General features: G+C 37.0%; 1 protein-coding gene across 1 annotated transcript in view; it reads right to left on the bottom strand.

The window, feature by feature from the left end:
• Positions 1-13,412: 13,412 nt before the first annotated feature.
• Positions 13,413-18,890, bottom strand: part of GTF2E2 (general transcription factor IIE subunit 2) — a 41,482-nt gene continuing 36,004 nt past the window's right edge. The window contains exons 7-8 of the mRNA XM_081940150.1: positions 16,842-16,957; positions 13,413-14,750 (exon numbers count right to left, since the gene is read on the bottom strand). Of these exons, the coding sequence (XP_081796276.1) occupies positions 14,634-14,750; positions 16,842-16,957 (233 nt within the window). The 3' untranslated portion in view covers positions 13,413-14,633. The remainder of the gene's footprint in view (positions 14,751-16,841; positions 16,958-18,890) is intronic.

Raw genomic sequence — 18,890 nt, 5'->3', positions numbered from 1 at the left:
GTAATGATTTAGTAGCAAAGGTACTCCCTTTATATTAATTACCTTGCAGCAGTCTCACAGGATATAAAATGTAAAGCTAATAAGTGAAACAAATGAAAAGTAGGTCCAACTGGCTGTTTGAGATACAAGGATGAGTCCTAGCTCCAAGGAACTAGAAGAAGGACATTATGGAAAAGCATTGTTCATTTTTGCCTGAGTCTCATTTCTCACTTGTGGGCCTTTGTTTTTTTCAGATCCGCTGGCTCCCTCCCTCAGAGGCTACTTCTCAGGGCTGGAAGTCCCGTCAGTTCTGCTGAATCCTGTGTGAGTAGAGCACAAGCACCACTTGCCAGATGCTCCAGCTGATCACCAGGGGGAGTGCAAGGGCTGTGGCTTCTGTTTTTAGTGCTCTGTGTGTGTGTAGGATGAATGTCTGAACCTGTGATTACTCACTTACAGCTATTCCCTTCCCCCCCCTGTCTCCATATGTCTTCTCTCTGAAAAACCACCCTTTGACAATTTGGAGGGGACAGATTTTTTGTCCTAGGGCTATACCTGTAATTCGATACGCTGCAGGAATAATTGACTGGACCCAGATGGAGTTGGACAATTTGGACAGAAAAACAAGGAAGCTTATGACAATGAATCATGCTTTGCACCCTAAAAGTGATGTTGACTGATTGTATTTACCAAGAGCAGAGGGTGGTCGAGGACTCCTACAAGTAAAGCAGACTGTGGAAGAAGAAAGACACAGCTTGAATGATTACATCCAGAAAAGTGAAGAACCAATGATTAAGGAAGTAAATAAAGGAGGCCTTTTGAAGACAACTAAGTTAAAAGCTGAATATAAGAAAGAAGTAATTGAGAAGCGACCTGAAAATTGGAAAAGCAAAACTATGCATGGCCAATACTTGAAAAGTATCGAGGGCAAAGATGACCAAAAACTAACTTGGAACTGGTTAAGATCAGGAGTACTGAGAAAAGAAACAGAAGACTTTATTTTGGCAGCTCAAAAACAAGCCTTAGCCTCAAACTGCATGAAGGCAAAAATTAAATATGTTACCACCAAAAGCAAATGTCGTCTCTGTAATGAGAAAAATGAGAGTCGACCACTTGATCAGTGGGTGCAGCAAAATTTCACAAACTGACTACCTACAATGCCATGACCGCGTTGCTAAGATTATTCACTGGAAATTGTGCCAAAAGTTTGGATTTGAGTACAGCAAAAACCACTGGGACCATCAGGTTGAGAAGGTTTTAGAGAATGAGAAAGGCAAAATCTTGTGGGACTTCAGAATCCAGACTGACAGGCACTTGGCCTACAACACACCTGACATAACAATAATTGAAAAGAAAAAAGTATGGTTCATTGACATTGCAATACCTGGTGATGCATGAATTGAAGATAAACAGCAAGAAAAAATCACAAAATACCGGGACTTGCAAATTGAGGTTGAGCGACTGGAAAAAGAAATCATGTGTTGTCACAATTGTAATTGGAGCCCTTGGAGCAATACCTAAAGGGCTACCTCGCTATTTGAAAATTCTAAATTTACCTGACTTGAACATTATGACTCTACAAAAAAACCACCCTACTTGGAACAACTTATATCCTCTGATGTTACCTTAACAGTTCTCAGGTCCTTAGTTAGGACTCGAACTGTTAGGCTACCAACCAGCCCCTAAGGCTCTGAATCTCACCAAAGATTAAAATAATAATAATAATAATAATAATAATAATAATAATAATAATAATAATAATAATAATAATAATAATAATAATAATGGGATTTTCGTATACAAACGGACAAAATACTGGCGCATAACACACCAGACATCACACTGGTTGAGAAAAATAAGGTTACAATCATAGACATCGCAATACCAGGTGATAGCAGGGTTGACGAGAAGGAACATGAAAAAATTGCAAAATACCAGGACCTAAAATTTGAAATGCAACGATTATGGCACAAACCAGCAGTGGTAATCGGTACACTGGGAGCTATTCCAAAAGCACTGGAATTACATTTAAAACAGTTAAAACTTGACAAAATCACCATCAGTCAAATGCAAAAAGCTGCACTGCTTGGATCTGCACTTATATTACGAAAATACGTTACGACGTCCTAGGCCCCTGGGTGGGGCCCGACTAGTAATCAATGCCAAATCCGGCGAAACAACTGGCTGCTGTGATACAATATAATAATAATAATAATAATAATAATAATAATAATAATAATAATAATAATAATCTGGAAGCTTAACTCTGCATACACTGGAGTCTTCTTAATTGTTAATTAAGAGAAGTGATGATTGAAAATCATGGGTTCAAGTGGGAACTAAACTCTGCATCTCTTCAAGTCCAAGATCAACACCTTAACCATTGATGTAAATTAAATGAAATGGCAGAAATTAGAAGTTGTAATGCCTTTCAAATGACATGTGTAAGAAAAAACATTTTATGTACATTTTTTCTCATGGTAAAAAAAATAGGGGAACAGGGCTAAACCTTATTTTAACATGATGTTATTCATCAGTTATAATGGAGGTAGGAATGAGCTGAGCTTGCTGAAAGTAATAAAAAATAAATTATAAATTTAAGGCCCTAATCATGTAGGCTAGAGGGTATGTTTGGAATGTTAAGGCCATTACAGTGAATTAAATCTGATGATGTTCCTCAGATAACACAACAAAAGACAAAATATGTGGCTTTCTATAGTTGCCCACCTTGCCTACAATGGGAGCTTTCCAAGCAGTCTCTTTTGTAAAGATTGCGTTCCAACATGAGGACCTCAAGATGTTTTCATCTCTTGTGATTAGTTATCCCCCATTCTTTTAGGGATGTAAATAACCCCTTCCCTGTGTGTATGAGACCCCTGTAATACATGGGTTAAAAGGTTAGGAAGAAGGGAGTCCTATTTTGCCTGGGTTCCAGATAGGTAGAGAGCGGTCTTCAGATGATCTGAAAGAGCAATAGCACTTAGACTTACATACTGCTTCACAGTGCTTTGCAGCCCTCTCTAAGCCATTTGCAGAGTCAGCATATTGTCCCCAATAATCTGGGTGTTCATTTTACCCACCTCAGAAGGATGGAAAGCTGAGTCAGCCTTGACTCAGTGAGAATCAAACTGCTGGCAGTTGGCAGAATTAGCCTGCAATACTGCATTCTAGCCATTACACCACCATGGCTCTTACTTGAATGTCAGAATAGACTAGTGATATATACTTACAATGTTGAGGGTTCATGTACAAACTATAAACAATTCCATCTACCCTATGGATAAGAAGAACCAAAGCCATTCTCTCTGACTTTTGCAACTTTTTGTTTCTGAACCAAAGAGGATTATTCACCAGGTTATTCTCTCTCTATTTTTAAATTATTTTAGCCAAATAAAACAAATCTGTTTTAAAAAAAGCAATAACAAAAAATAAAACTTCACTGGCTGAGATTCAGGGTTGGAAAGCTATGAATGAAGGGTACATACTCACAGGACTATTGAAGGATTCAGGCCACAGGGTGAAAAAAAGAAGAAGAAAATGCAAGCTGAATTTAGTTCTGTAAATAAAATGGGACAACTTAAGAATGCAAAGCAGTATGGCTGCCCTAATGAACAGAAAGGAGGAGGAAAAGTTTCTCCTGAGGAACTGCTGGTCTATTAGGCAGTGGTTGAAAGTCCTCCCCCCCATCCTTTGGAGTTGTATTTTTCAGACCTCCTACAGATATTCTTTCTGCGTACTATTCATCTTCCACCCCTGAAACCCTGTGGATTTGGGAATTTATGCATATTCTCATTTCAGCCCTGGGAACTGAAACTATTAGGATTCATTATCTCATGGTGTAGCCTGGTAGAACTCCAAAATGGATCGGTTGCTTTTCTTGCATCTTTTGATGATAGAAGACATGTGACAGAATACAAGCTGTTGTTCAGGAAGAGGTATAGGTGTGCCACAAGTGATGTCAGATACACAGTTGTGACAGTCGCAGATAATGGTTTTGGAGTTGAAAGAGGGAGATGTCAGCATGCTCAGAGGAATACATCAGATTTACAGGGACGACAACATAATTAGGTTAAAAGAAAAACCATAATGAGCAAAACAGCTCTTAACATTAAAATAGAACTAAACATGTGCAGTAGGATAAGGTGCTGACTGTCTGCAGGAAAAACAAAATGGCTGGGTGTGAGAATGTAATGCAGTGTCCAATATTCTGAAAAGAGTCTTGGCAGTTTGGTGGAACCTTAAAAGAAGAAAAGTGTTTTGATGGGGATCACATACCGTGCTGCCAAAATATGGTTTCTTGATTGTGGCTCTGTGTTATATAAATCCAGTTACTGTGGTTTATGACTTAATATGCATTTAAACCCTAATTGTGGCTCATTGAGCCATGACGTAGCGTGACATATCAACAGTCTTTGTTGCAAATCCAGTTAGGCAATATTATCCATTTTTCCCTCACATTAAGAACTCTTTCAGATTCCATGGGACAATTTCAAAACCACAACACCAGAGCATTTCTGATGCAGCTTCTACTTAATCACAAGCCAAAAAAACTGGTCAGGCAAACTTCAACAATGATAATGGCTCAAGAGAGGCAACCAGGAAAAATGCAGTAGTACAATGCTAAAAAGAACTTGCTGATGCAAAAGTGGGCTACCATTTCCTATTCCTTTACATTTGAGAATGTGGCTGGTTTTGGATCATGTGACAAATAAGTGTGTTGGCTGGGGATCTGGGAGTTGAAGGACAATGTACTTAAAGGTCATCTAGTTGGAGATGGTTTTGAAGAAGCTCTGTGATGTTCAGGGGCAATCTGTTGAACACCATAAGAGTTTGGATGAGTTCTCTTCATGCTGTGCTTATGAGCACCCAACAAGAGACCAGTCTTTGCTGGAAATTCACTACTCAACCTTTTAGTTTGCCAAGGCTTTTTTTTTTGGTCATGTATTAAATTGTTAAGCACCTCAGAACAAGTTGATCTTCATGTCTAAATTTTAATCATGGTTAGTCCAGTATTGGGAGAAGAGATGCTGTTCACCTTTATTTTAAATTTCTATTCCAAAGTGAGTTTTGAAGTTGCTAAAAGGTAAGTCAAAATGAGTACATAAAGGATTGTTAAAGAATGTAACTCTCTAATTCCTGTAACCTTTTCTCCTTCCATCAAATCTATCCAGCGTATTCTTGTCATATTTGAAAATCACACCACAGCTTCATTGGGCAGAATATCATGATTTGCACTGGCGTTCTCTTTGCAAACTTTGTCAATGTATTTTTCCTAATATAGCAACTTTCTTTTCCCAAGCCTAAATAATTTAATCATCAGTGACTACATGAGAATTGGCTGGTGTTTCTAAGCACAGATACAGTGAGTGCAGCAGTAAGTTATTTTCATACTAGCATATTTGTGTATGAGAGGGAGAGATGTAAAAATAAGATTGGAGGACTCACAGATTTTTCTCTCCAAAACATTATGCAAACATAACCATATTTGGGAACAATTCTCTTAAGTTATTGCAACAGCAAAACCACGGAACATCTGTATGTAAAGTTCATCTTCCATAATGCATATGAATCTTGAGGCATCAAAAAAGAAACCAGGCTCACTTTTTAAAAATCAAGACAATGGAACGGTTATTTCATACACTAAAAGTATACCTGCTGGCAAAGCAACCTAGCAATGAAAAATGGCTACATGGGCCGATCCTACTTCGGGCCGATATTTTGCAATGGCCTGTTCCTCTTTGGACGATCAGCCAATACTTCAAGTTCATCATTCTTGCTGGCTTAGATCATTTTGAGAAAGAGATCCTTGGACTCCGTACACCCAACTTTTGCCAATAGGAAAGCTGCCTTTTACTGATTTCAGTATCTATCTTTGGGCAAGCAATTATTCCTTATCCTAGCCTATATCTCTGGGCTGGTTGTGCAGATAACAGAGATTTATTTATTTTTGATCCTATTCCACAGTTGGACAAAAGGATGGGTAGCATACATTGTTGACTAATCATTATAAAATCAAGCTAAATGTCAGCATTTCCACTGGTTTTTAACTAGATTAGAGTTTTCATTTTGCAAATAGATACCATGTAATTATAATTAATTGCTTAGTAGAGTCTCCAAATTGTTTCAGTCACTAAAATCCCATCATCCATAAACAGAAATTTATTTAGATAACTCATATTTTTGTGATTTCACTGTGACATTTAGCAAGTTGTCATTTCCTAGTCTTGAAGAGGATAGATGTACCAATTCCTCAAAATCTTCCTCTATTGCTCTAATAGCCAAATAAAATGGCCTATCTCCCATGGGTAGAAAAAGAACATGAACCCAATATACGAAGTTTACTGAATAACTTCTATTCTAGCTATTTGTACCGTAATTGTGTATTGTACTTCAGTTTGGCTTCAGATTAATAAATAACATGATGTGAAGAGTTAATTGTGCCTTGGGTATATAGATCAGGCTACTTCTATTTTTATCTATTATCCAAACCATGTATGTTAGCAGGAAAATTGCTTTCACGATCTTGTGTAAAAGTTACAATATTCAGGCTCTTTTCTAAGCTGAAGCACATAGGACTTTTAAGAGATTGTGGAAGACAGAGATGTTTTTTGAGTGGCCTGAGGCAATTTGTTCTCATTTGGTCACCATTTTTAGGAATAAGATTGGCAGATAATCAAGAGGAGAAAAAGAGAAATATGTAGCATATACTAATTAGTGATACTTTATAAATTATGCACATAATTAATGGAGTTTCTGATGACACATTTATCTCTGCTTAGATATCAGGTGTGTGATGGCGGCTACACTCTGTCTTGTGGGTATTGATGCATTCTTCCAAAGTCGCTACTGATGTCTTACCTTCATCTTCCAAATTGCAGTGTGGTCGGTAAGTCACCATCTACTGCAATCATAAAAGTACACATTATTTGGAATGAAACAATCTTTTAATACTTCTTCAACATTGGAAACAGAGACCAGGCTTCTACACTAATACAGTATGTAGCTTTAGATCACTTTTTCATAAATAAGTGGACAGGTATTTTTTACTTAATTGTTTAATTAGGTTACCTTTATCTAGTTTTAGGGCTTGTATGAAGAACAGATTGTGTTTTAGATTTATGCAGAAATATTGAAAATACAAAAGGGTTCACAAAATTTTCAAGTACCATATTTTTCGGAGTATAAGACCTTTTCCCTTTTCCCTCAAAAAAGAGGCTGAAAATCTGGGTGCGCATTTACATTGAATACAGCATTTTTTGCCTCCCGAAGCCCCGCCCCCCTCACAAAAATGGTCGTGCATACCCTTATGGAGGTTTTCAGAGAGCTCCTGGGGAGGGCAGAAACGAACAAAAAATGGGCTGTTTTTTGCCCACCCCCCTGCCCCAGCAGCACTCTATAAGCCTCCATAAGGCCAGGCATGCAAATTTTTTGACAAAAACCGGGCCCATTTTTGTGAAAAACTGGCCATTTTTTGCTCGCTTTTGCCCCCCCCCCCCCAAGGCTATCCATGCCTTTAAAAAAACGGGGCCGTTTTGGGAGGTTTGCAGAGTGCAAAAACTTTTTTCCCCCTTTCAGAAAGCTCTTTAGTTAGAGTGATTGATGAGAATTAGTTTGATTAAGTACTGTGCCAGCATAAACAAGTCTTAGGTGCTGCAGATTGTCAGCGATTTCCTTCTCCAACACATGGATAAGTACACCTGGAAACATCTACCTACCTATCTAACTACTCCCTCTCCCTACCTATCTACTGTATTTCTCTCTCTTTCTCTCCCTCTCTATTCCTCTATCTACCTACCTACTTTTTTAAAAAATTTGCCTCTTCAAAACCTTGGTGCGTCTTATACTCCAGTGCATCTTATACTCCGAAAAAATGGTACCTCTGTATTCCACCAGCAGTAGTAAGAGTCAATAAGGTTATTATTAATTATTCTTATTATTGTTGTTGCATTTTATATGGCAAGTATTCCAACAGTTTAACATGGAAGTATAAACTACCTCCTTACCTCCATCCAATATCCAGTTCTTTAGTATTAGCCTTCACTATCTCTTCCCATTTTGGCATCCAGTCTGAATTTCCCTTTAGCAATGCTTTCCAGGTTTGGGAATTTTGTTCTTGGTTTTCTGGCCATTTGGGACCGTTGATCATGTTGTTTCCTCATAAGCGTGTCTTTTCTTTTTTACAGGCTTAAAAAAAAACCTCACACAAGCGTGGATTCCTTCAAGACTTTGCCACAGCCTCTATCACACATCTTCTTAAAAATAAAATAGAAAGTATTGAATAATAATGGTAATGATAAAAATGCCATATGATAAATGCCAAATCCAGTCTAAACATCTGTTTGACTGTGTGAACCATAATAATAATATGTTCCTCTTCTACATTGTATAAAAGTCTAAGAGTTTAAATTCTATAAGCATGAATGAATTTGTTTGAAAAAAATATTTTCAAGCAGAGTTGGGTAGAGAATAACTATTTTTATACCAAGCATTTTAAGTAAGAGGACTGTACCTTGGGTGGAAGAACTGATTACTGTATATGTTTGATTTTTAAATATGTATAATCTCTTTTCCTACCCTTTTAAGATGCATGTTCAAGGCATGTTTTTAAATCTGGTTCAGATTTTTTTTTAAAGTGTATTGTTTGAAATGCACAGACAATTTTGGTTATCAGGTTTTGGAGCCTGAGATGGTGTGTTTTAAATATATGAAGTGTATTCCTGTAGTAGCTATTTTCATGTTTTGCCTAATTGTGCCAAATTATATTGAGCAAGACAATCAGCAATATAATAGCTTTTTCATGATTGTAACAGTTGGTGTGCTGTACATTAGCGGTGCCTGATCACTAGTACCTGCTGTATTTTTTTTCTCTATATTTGGATACGCAATTGTGTGGGAATAAGAAGTAGTACACTGTAGAAAGTCAATTTATATTATGAATGAAAACATGCAGTCATAATTATGAACATTTCTGCGACTGTGTCTATAATACTATATTTCTCTTCAGAAAAATATATCTCATGCGGTTGTGTGTATTATTTGGAAAAGGAAAAAGAAAAAAAAAACACCTGGTATTTGTGAGAATTCATCCTGGAGGACCAAGCTGCCCAGGAAGTTATGTACTCTAAATCAGGTTTCTAACATCCATACCATTATTTTTATAACAACTTATACACTTTGTGTATGTGTGCGTATCTTTGAAAGGTAGTTTAGTTTTGTGATTTTGTTCCGAATATAAAGCGAATTGTTTCTGGTCATTTATTGTTAATCATATTTTTGGGGAAGGTAAGAGGTGACTGGACCATTGATCCAGAAAACTGAACTTCAGTTGTTGATCCCAGCACCTCATGAAAAATGCCAAAGGTTTTTGCTGAATCTGATTCTAATGAAATGGCCATCCTTGGGATATTTGGCTTGCCAGCTATTCTTGATTTTTCCCAGGTAATCTCAGTAGCAGGCGTATGTAGTCAGCCCCAAATCTATGCAATGGTGCCAGATGGTGGTTTTTGAGGTGGCAGCAGTAGCAGCCCCATGTAAAGGATTTCCCTAATGACCAGAACTCCCTGCTGGGGAGAAATCTTCAGGTGCCCACTGTTAAATAGCTATTTAATTTCACTTACTGTAAGTCTGTGCTCTTGGGAGAAAAAAAGAGGAGAATAGAAAACACTGCCTCTCTAGGAACAGAGCAATACTGGGAATGATTTCAGGCACAGCGTGCCAAGGAAAAGCTACTTCAAACTTTCCATTTTCTTGAAGGGGTTTATCTTTAGGAGCCAGATAATGGCTGTAGCCATATGACATTACCTAGTCTGGGTGGACTTTAGTGCTACAATGGGACTCTGGAACATTGAGGTTGGTTTTTTTTAAGTGTTGTTTTCTTTCTATTGAAGAGAACTCTTCCACAGAGCAGCTTTATCTCAGGTGTGACTCACAAATTCACCTGTAGCCAAAGGTGCACCTGTTAGAAGCTAATGAACTGAATTACTGAAGTTTTTTTAATCTGCTTTCTATTTCCACTTTACGTGGATATGTGGTCTGTTGAATTGAATAGGGCTTGCTTCTGAGTGCATAAGATTACACCTGCAGTTTTTTGGACAGCTAGGAGTGCAGCAACCTAGGGCAGAAGAGTTCCTAGATCAATCATTCATGGAAAATTATTCTTCCCCCAATTGCTGAAGGCTGCCAGTTCCAGAAATCCCTCACTGTTCTCCCTCCAGCTACTAGCCCAGATATTTTACAATAGTGACAGGTGGCTCTGCTGGCCTGCTTAGTAGGGAAGCTAATAGGGTTAGTAGGATCAAATGTTCATGAAACAGCTTCTCTGCCAGGATTATTATCACTTATCCTGAAATAAGATACTTTTTTTGTAAGAAATATGAATTATATGTCAAAATGTAAAAGGCTTTAAGAATGCAAAATTGCAAGAGGCTTGCCTGGCTTGTTTTCCTCTGGATGTGATGCAGCTGCTACTCCTGAGAGTTCTACTCTAAACACATCAGAAGAGCCCCAAATTGGAACTGAAAAATACTAAGCAAACAATATGGATAAATTGAACAAATTAAAGATGTGACTGTAGGTGGTTAAACAACCCTAAAAAGAGTTGTGCTGGATTGTTTCACAAAACACCCAACTTTTCTCTACAGCCTTTTACTGGCATTGACTGAATTATACGATGCTTCCAATTTGTCTGTGATTTTTTTAAAAAGAAAAAAAGTTGTTAAAAGATACTTTTCTATTATAATTTTCTAAAAATAAAAGCAATGAATAAAATAAAAATATGGTCTATACTACCATGTCTGTTTATTTACTTGCATCCATCTGAGGAAATCAGAATCTGCGAAAAGCCATGTTAATACTTAGTTTTAATATCTTACCCCCAACCCAGTTTTCATTTATACTTCCTCATCTTCCCCTTTTCAAATTAATTATTGTTAATTTGAAAAACCTGAATATGTCTAAATAGTAGCTACAAGTGAGTGTTGGCACAGGTACCTCCTACAGATTACCCCCGATTCCGAGACTCGCAATAGGTATAGTCTCCACAAATCACACAACTCACCCTCTCAGGACGTGTTCTTAACCTTCTCCTCCCAAATCCTGCAACTGACTCCTACAGAGTAAAATCACAGAAAAAAAGAAAACCATCAGGAAAAAAAAAGAATAGAAAACCCTCAACCATCTCTGTTAGGAGATTGAAACATTCAAATAGGAAAGGCTAAGAAAAACCACTCCAGAGTCCCATCTTCCAAGTAAAAGGGGCCTCTCCCTTACAGTACCCCCATCCTATTGACCATGGCAAAAAAAATGGGTAGAAGCCTGGCCCTGAATCAATTGGAGTGGATTTGAAGAAGCTTCTTGAATGAGAAGCGAAACATCTTCAAGGAAAAACAAAAAGCACCTTTGGACAACCATGACTTGAATGACAGAGAATCTCCATAGATATATTTCCCAATGAGTCACTTGTCGAGTGTAATGATGCACTCGACAAGGTAAGAGCCACAAGTTTATGCAGATCTTCTATAAAATGTTAAAGGCAACATGGGCATGCATATACACTAAAAAAGATCCACAATACAGGAATAATTGTTTTACAACTGATAAATGAGAATGACTACAATACACATGGTATCCTTCATGGTGTGAGGTCATTACAGATGCATTCTTAGAAAAAACACATCGTAGCTTTGATATTGAATTGAGCTAGAACCTGTTCTTCCACCAGACTGGCCCTTCATTTATTAGGGAAGTGATAAGGAGGCATGGCATGTATCCTTGAATCCAGCCTTTCAAGACAAGGACTCTATTATCAGTCAGTCACTACCAGGCACAGGTTGGCACAGAAATGAAATCCCATGCTTAAGGATGCTTCATGAAAGATAAAAAGGACATCTACAGATGTAAGAACATGTACCAACTCACAACCTTTGTTTAGTCACCAAAGTTACAATGGCACTAGGACCTTTGCAGCATCCCTATGGTTACATGATCAAAATTTGAATAGGCAACTGGCTCATATTTATGATAGTTCCAATGTTCTGGGATCATGTGGTCACTTTCCCGGACTTCTGACAAGTGAAGTCAATAGGGAAGCCAGATCCACTTAACTTGTTATTAACTTAACACCTGCCACGATTCACGTAATAATTGTGGCAAGAAAGCTCGTAACATGGGGCAAAACCACTTAATAAACTGTCTCGCTTAGCAACAGGAATTTTGGGCTCAATTGTGATTATCAAATGAGGGCTCCTTGTACATGTATAATATATCAGCAAGCACAAATATAATGGATTCATCCTGAGTTCCTATTCAAATCTCCATGCAGATTATTTGCTTTTGTTCTTGTTTGCAAATACTCGTGTAACATTTGTGGGTTAGTTTATAAGGCTCACAGACCATTTTCAGTTCAGTACAATTTATAGAAATTTGGCCAGGTGAAGAAAATGAGGTTCAATTGCTGGAAAAACTCTTTCTTTTATATATGTCCCCCATATTTAAAACAAAATGACTGAAATATTGTAGCAATAATAATTAGCAACAGGACTTTGCAATTTCTGAATTCTGAAACCATAGATTTAATTGTCTACCTGGCTCTGTAATAGGAAAAGAAATTCTAAAATTCTGATGGTGAAATACATTTCTTTTAACCAAGCCAAGCATACACCTCTGCTGGTCTCCGAGCAGTAGGATAATAAAAGATTCATGCCAACACATTTGTAACTACCTGACTCTGAGTCTCAAGATGGAAACAACAATGTCACTACTATGACTCTGTGATTATTACTACTTTCAAATCTTTTTCCATCATCAATCCTGAAAGCCTGGCACTCTCTTGTGTCCTATCACCAAGTTCCTTGTGCTACAGAAAGTGACAGGAAGAGCCAAGTGGGCATATTTTCTCCAAATTCACTTTCTTTTCTCTATTCTCTAGAAACTTGGAAGAACTATGATGAATATATCAAATGCATTACAGTTTATACCAGTGCTTTCTAGTACACACACAAACTAATCCAATTAAAAAATCATGCTCTCATTTTATGAAGCCACGCTTTTTTCAGTGAGGCTATCTATGGTCAAGCTGCATTCTTCTAGTTTCCTTGCTCAGTTTAATCTTTAAAGCCAAAATAAAATTCATACTTAAATTTCCTCTCCACATTTGATAAGCTCATGGCCAGACCTCGTTTACTGCCAGATTAATAACATAATTATCAATTACTAAAACTATTTCTAGAGTAGCCATTTTTATTTCATTATCTTTCATTTCTCTAGAACAAGGTATAAATACACAATTTGTTCATAATGAATCAATTACCCATATTAAATGAATTATACATTCCAATAATTGGGAAGAAACATATTCTTACCTTCACTCACCCCAAATCACAGCCAGCAGTCATATAATGGAAGGTCTCTCTATCACTACATATGAAGAAGCAGGCTTGTCTCAATTTTTTTTTTAATTCTAAAGTAACTCACAAACAATACAAATACACTTGTGTGCAAAAGTTAGGCACCCTTGGTCAAAATGTACACTTCAATAAATCCTTAAGCAAACAGAAAATGGCAAAATTTCTACATGATACAAAACTACAAACAACAGTGTTCTACAAATTTCAATGCATACTTAACAATTTACGTGCAGTTATTAAAAGATTCAAGGTAAGAAGACACGCAGGGGCAGAGGTTTGCATACTCTTTCAGGCAGTACTTTGTAATACCTCCTTTGGCAGACATCTTCTGTAGTCAGCTGAGTCGTTCTAGCTTTGCTTTTGGAATTGATTCTCACACTTCATTAACAGAACTCTTCCAACTCAGAAACATCCCGAGACTTCTTGGCCTGCATTGTACTTTGAGATCTCCCCACAGATTTTCAATAATATTTAGGGACTGGGAAGACCATTGCAAATCCTGTGTTTTCTTGTAACAGGTTCATGATTTATTTGGAGATATATTTCAGCTCGAGGATTCCTGACATAAATGGAATGTTAACACAATTTTGAAGATGTTGCATGGGCACCAATGATATAACTGGTACCTGCAGAAACAACCAACTGAAATAGACTTGAAAATTTGAACGGAAACTTCAGGATATTACAAGAAATGTCACTTTGTGGGGGGGGGAAAATAAGTATAAAAAAAGAGTTTACATTTCTAAATAAAGGCTTCATCTTAAACTATTACCTAAAATAATAAATGTATATATCTAAATGGAGTGTCGCTTTTAGCTGCTATTCAGTCAAAAGCCATGGAAAACATGTAAAAAAAAATCTTCAACTTTTAAAAATGATTTTATCATAAACATCTTTTCTTGACATCAAAAATCTCAGATTTATCTAGGTTAGCCCATCTGAATAAAATTCCAATAGAATGCCAAAGAAGTCTTCAAAGAAATTTTAACTGATGAACATGAATCTCAGCATTACATGCTAAATACATTTCACCCCCAATATCAGAAGTCTACTGATAATGAATGGCTCTGATCCAAGCTTATATTAACCAGTAAAGTAAATGTTATGAAGAATAGTTTATTCTTGATCCCAAAAGTTGTTACTTTTCATCTGCTACAGAAATGGAAGAGGAAAGAACCACATCAGATATACAAAGGACACCTGTGTCCTAAGCATCCACATCAACATAACAATTCAGTTCAGAAGACCAATTTATTTGCCAGCAGCTACATCGGAATAATCCTTCAATACACCAGCCAAATGATCATTGTGAGTTTTGAACCTCCGTTTCTTCTGAGATGCTGGTTTTTTCCTCTTCTGGATAGGAACCTAAAAGAAGAAATAAATCCCATTGATGAGAGCCCTGTTCCCCAAAGGATTCTCACAGCTAAGGATCCCATAATATAGCCTTCTCAATTGTAGCCCCCCAACTATGGACTATGTTGCTCCTTACTACTCCTATGATGAGCATCCACAGAGAGGGGGAAACTGGCTCACGGAAAGAGCACGGGAAAGGAATCTTAAGTTTGGAGTCTGCCACTTTGGATTGTTTCAATTATGGTTAATAGGGTTTTTTTTTTGTTCAAACCAAATCACAATTTGATTATGGCCAGCTGCCAGCAAGAAAAAATAAACACACCTTACATTTCAAAATGCATCATCTATTGCATTCTTTAAGCTAGATAATGGAACTGCTACATTGTAAGTGATCTGAAAATTCCTGTTGGTTAATAGAAAGGCTGCATAATAATCATCTGACCTTCCTGCTATTATTACTAAAAAAAAGGAGAGATTAAATTTTTGACGCAAAGCCAAATAAAATCTAAACGTGAAAGCATGTGTAATCATTTCAATCTTTCTCCTGTTGCTTTTTTAAAATTTTGGTTCCTGCTGTCACAGCTGCTCTACTTGGGGTAGACAGCATAGAAATATCAGAAATGAACAATGAAACCCATTTGAGTCTTTAGAGGATTGTACATAACCCCTTTGAACATAAATTATACAAGTAAGCCATCCACTAATACACAGGTGTTTGATCCAGAAATAATTGGGAATTACCCAACATCGGTTTTGCAGATCCAAACCATTTTTGAAGCAGTTTGGTGAAATGTTTTGGCTATTACTCATGAGGGGATGAGTTTTTTGGGTTGTTTTTTTTTAAATGCACAGGGGAAGGCCTGAGCAATTCCACTCCATCCCAAGACTGAAATTTTCCATTAGGGGATTAAGGGACAAAATGAGTATCTTAAATTAGAAAGTTTAAGGTATCTACTTTGTTTCTGTCCAATCCCCAAAAGATTTTAATATAGAAATGAAGTAAGCAAATAAGTAAACAAGTACAGTATATGTGTCTTTCTGAACTGCAATGCTTTTTGTTAAACAAATCCAGTTCTACACAAAGCTACACACAATGACCTCCCATTGGGAATCAGCTTTTTTAATGTGTATGCAAGCCCTACAGTTGTAAGGGCCAACATGTTTAAACATCATAGTTATGGATTCTTGTAAAAAACCCTGATTGGTAGTACTGAGCAAAGGCACAAAAAACCAGAGGAAGAGTGAACCTCATTCTCCTGACCACTCTTTCTAGTTCATAATTTACAACTCTTGTTATTGCCACTCACTTTCTAAGCATCAGAGTCTCTGTTCCTTTTATTGAAAAGGAGAAGCCAATTCTTTGTCTTTATTGTGGAATAGGGATGAATTAGAGCTATATAGAACTTACAAGTGCATCCCATAATAACTATAGTTATAGTTATAAAAGATATATTTGTATAGACAAAAGAATCACAACAGATATGTAAAAAAATGTAATTAATGTGTTGCAAAGATGTGAAGTTTGTACAAACAAAATAATAATAAAAATAAATAAATAAAAAAGAACTTACAACTGCATCCCATTCCAATCTCAAAAAGTTAGTATATTTTCATTCTTGAAGACTGAAGGCCAGACCAGATATTATCTGAATAATGCTCTCACTTCAAGGCTTAGAATTTATACATTAATTTGGGTGGTGCTGGGAGGACAGTTAAGCACTCTTGCAAATGTCCTCATTTCTCCCATATTAGTGTTACTTAAAAAATGGCTTTGTGATCCAAGTTTGTTCTTGTACCTCTTATTTTTCCAAGAAGCCAAGGCACTTGCATGTGGTTTCAAATACACACAAAGGCCAGATTGTAGAGTTGATTAGGCACGTGCTAAAAGACTGAAATTGGGACCAGTGAAAGCTCTAAACTAAAATTAGATCCAAATGACAAAACTGCCTCATTTAATGTTAGGAAAATGGATCCTGTCCATTGCCTTGTAATCTCTTAAGCAATCCATTCATTTTTATCTCTTGTGTCTTAAAATATCTTCATTTCCTATAAATTAAATATATTAATTCTGAAGAAACAAGAGACTAATAGAAAATTGCTTACTAATTTCTTTGGGCCTACGTCTTGCATAGAGGAAATACCCTGGCGTTTCAGATAGTCTTCTATCTTCTCTTCATCCATAGAATCCACAGGAACACTCCTCCAAAGTTTTTGAAATTCTAAAATCCCAAAATGAATACTAATTAGTTTCCTTACTCCTTTCATACTTATACTGTTCAACTGACATCCCACATTGACGGCAATGCTATATAAAATAGTAACAACAAGCATAATCTTTATTATGAATTGTACAGAATTAAGAAAAAGGGGCTTAGATATTATAAATACGTAAATATTAGCATACAGGAATTCTAAGACAGAAGAGCTAAAATTAGATAATTATAAAATGATTTCATGTTTAAATATATGCAATCCCAATTACTATTATTTGTGTCACAGTGAATAAAAAAGGGCAAACTAAATACCAATTCCCATTCTCAAGAGTTCCACTGGTCTCTTGGGATCTGCCTCTGCTCCCAGACTGGGGTTATGTTTAGTATGTTTATGGAGGCTTGTTGGAAGTGGTCATGTTTATAAGAGACGTGGTGGTGCAATGAATGCAGTACTACAGGCTAATTCTGCTGATTCCCGGCTGCCAGAAGCTTGGCAGTTCAATTCTCATCAGTCTCAAGGTTGACTCAGCCTTTCATCCTTCCGAGGTCAGTAAAATGTGGACCCAAATTGTTGGCGGCAATAGGCTGATTCTGTAAACCGCTTAAAGAGGGCTGTAGAGCACTGGGAAGTGGTATATAAGTCTAAGTGCTATTGCTGTTACCTAATGAAGAAGGGCTTGATTCAATGAATTTATTTTAAAGCTAGAGAATTAGAGCCTAAATGCAGTCCTGATTTACCCACATCTGAATGGATATAGGACTATGAAATACAAAGGGCATTGAAAGTTACAGTAAAACTGCCAAGTGTTGTTATTGCTCAATTTCATAATTAGAGCAAAATATGGCTGGCTGATTGAGAAGGCAGATAATTTTTCCCATAACCTCTTTCTGAGAATTAAGTTAAATGCAGACATAAGGAAGGAAACATTTTCTCTGGAGACAGGAAATGCCTTTCATCGCTAGGTATTGCTCACAAGCTGACCGGGCAGGTTTGCTGGACTTTTTAAGATTGTTGTTTTCAAAGATCAGAGCTATAACAGATTTACACCAATTAGCTGACATTTGAAGTGTGCAATGTATAGATATGAATAGTTTAGCCAAAAGTAGAGGAGCCCTATCAATCAATATTTGATGCTGAGATTTCAGAGTGGATTTACTTTCTTTTGGCCAACAGAGAAATTTGGTGATCTCAAAGAGCCACTAAAGTCCAACCTTGTGTGCTTTTTAGATAGCTGACATGCAACTGGTGTAGTCTTGTGGGAGATATGTATGCCTATACACTGGGAAAGGGATTTTTTTGTCTTTTGTTATTTTTTCTTAAGGACAATATAATAGTCCTTGAATTACAATGGCAATTGGGACTGGAATTTTTATCATAAGCAATGCGGATGTAAAATGCGATGCTAAGGGACATCTGGACTGAGTTACAGTACATTGTTGTTTGAATGAGGTTAGCTTATTGGATGTCTATGTTGTTTTGTTTTTTTAACCCAATTGGTTTTAACTAATGGATCAAATTCATTTCCTAATGAACTTATTGGCACTTTGGCAAATGGAGTCTCTCAGCCTAATCACACTATTCAGGTAGTTACAGGTACATACAGGTAGTTTACAACGTAGGATCACAATTGAGTCCACAATCTGGGTCATGTGGCAAGGATGTCATTGCTTTGCTCAATATCTGGAATCCCAGCTCTCTCCATTGCAGTTGAGTCAAGTACCTGTTCTTACAATATTTCTGAAGGCTAGAAAGAGCCTCAGAAACATCATGAGCAAAATGCCATCTGTTACAATGTTCTGAAGCTCTTTACTCTTTTGGAAAAATCATATTGCCTAGTTTTCTGCAGTAGTTGCGCCTAACATTGTTCAGCCATACGTCAGCAGCTGTGCGGAAAGGGAAGGTAAGCGGACCCACTGTATGTGGTGGGATGGGAAGAAG

The sequence above is a fragment of the Natrix helvetica genome (genome assembly GCF_964273705.1).
Source record: "Natrix helvetica genome assembly, chromosome: 2".
In the NCBI taxonomy this organism is placed as follows: Eukaryota; Metazoa; Chordata; class Lepidosauria; order Squamata; family Natricidae; genus Natrix; species Natrix helvetica.
The sequence above is the reverse complement of the archived record's forward strand: the minus strand, read 5'-3'. Positions and strand labels throughout refer to the sequence as shown.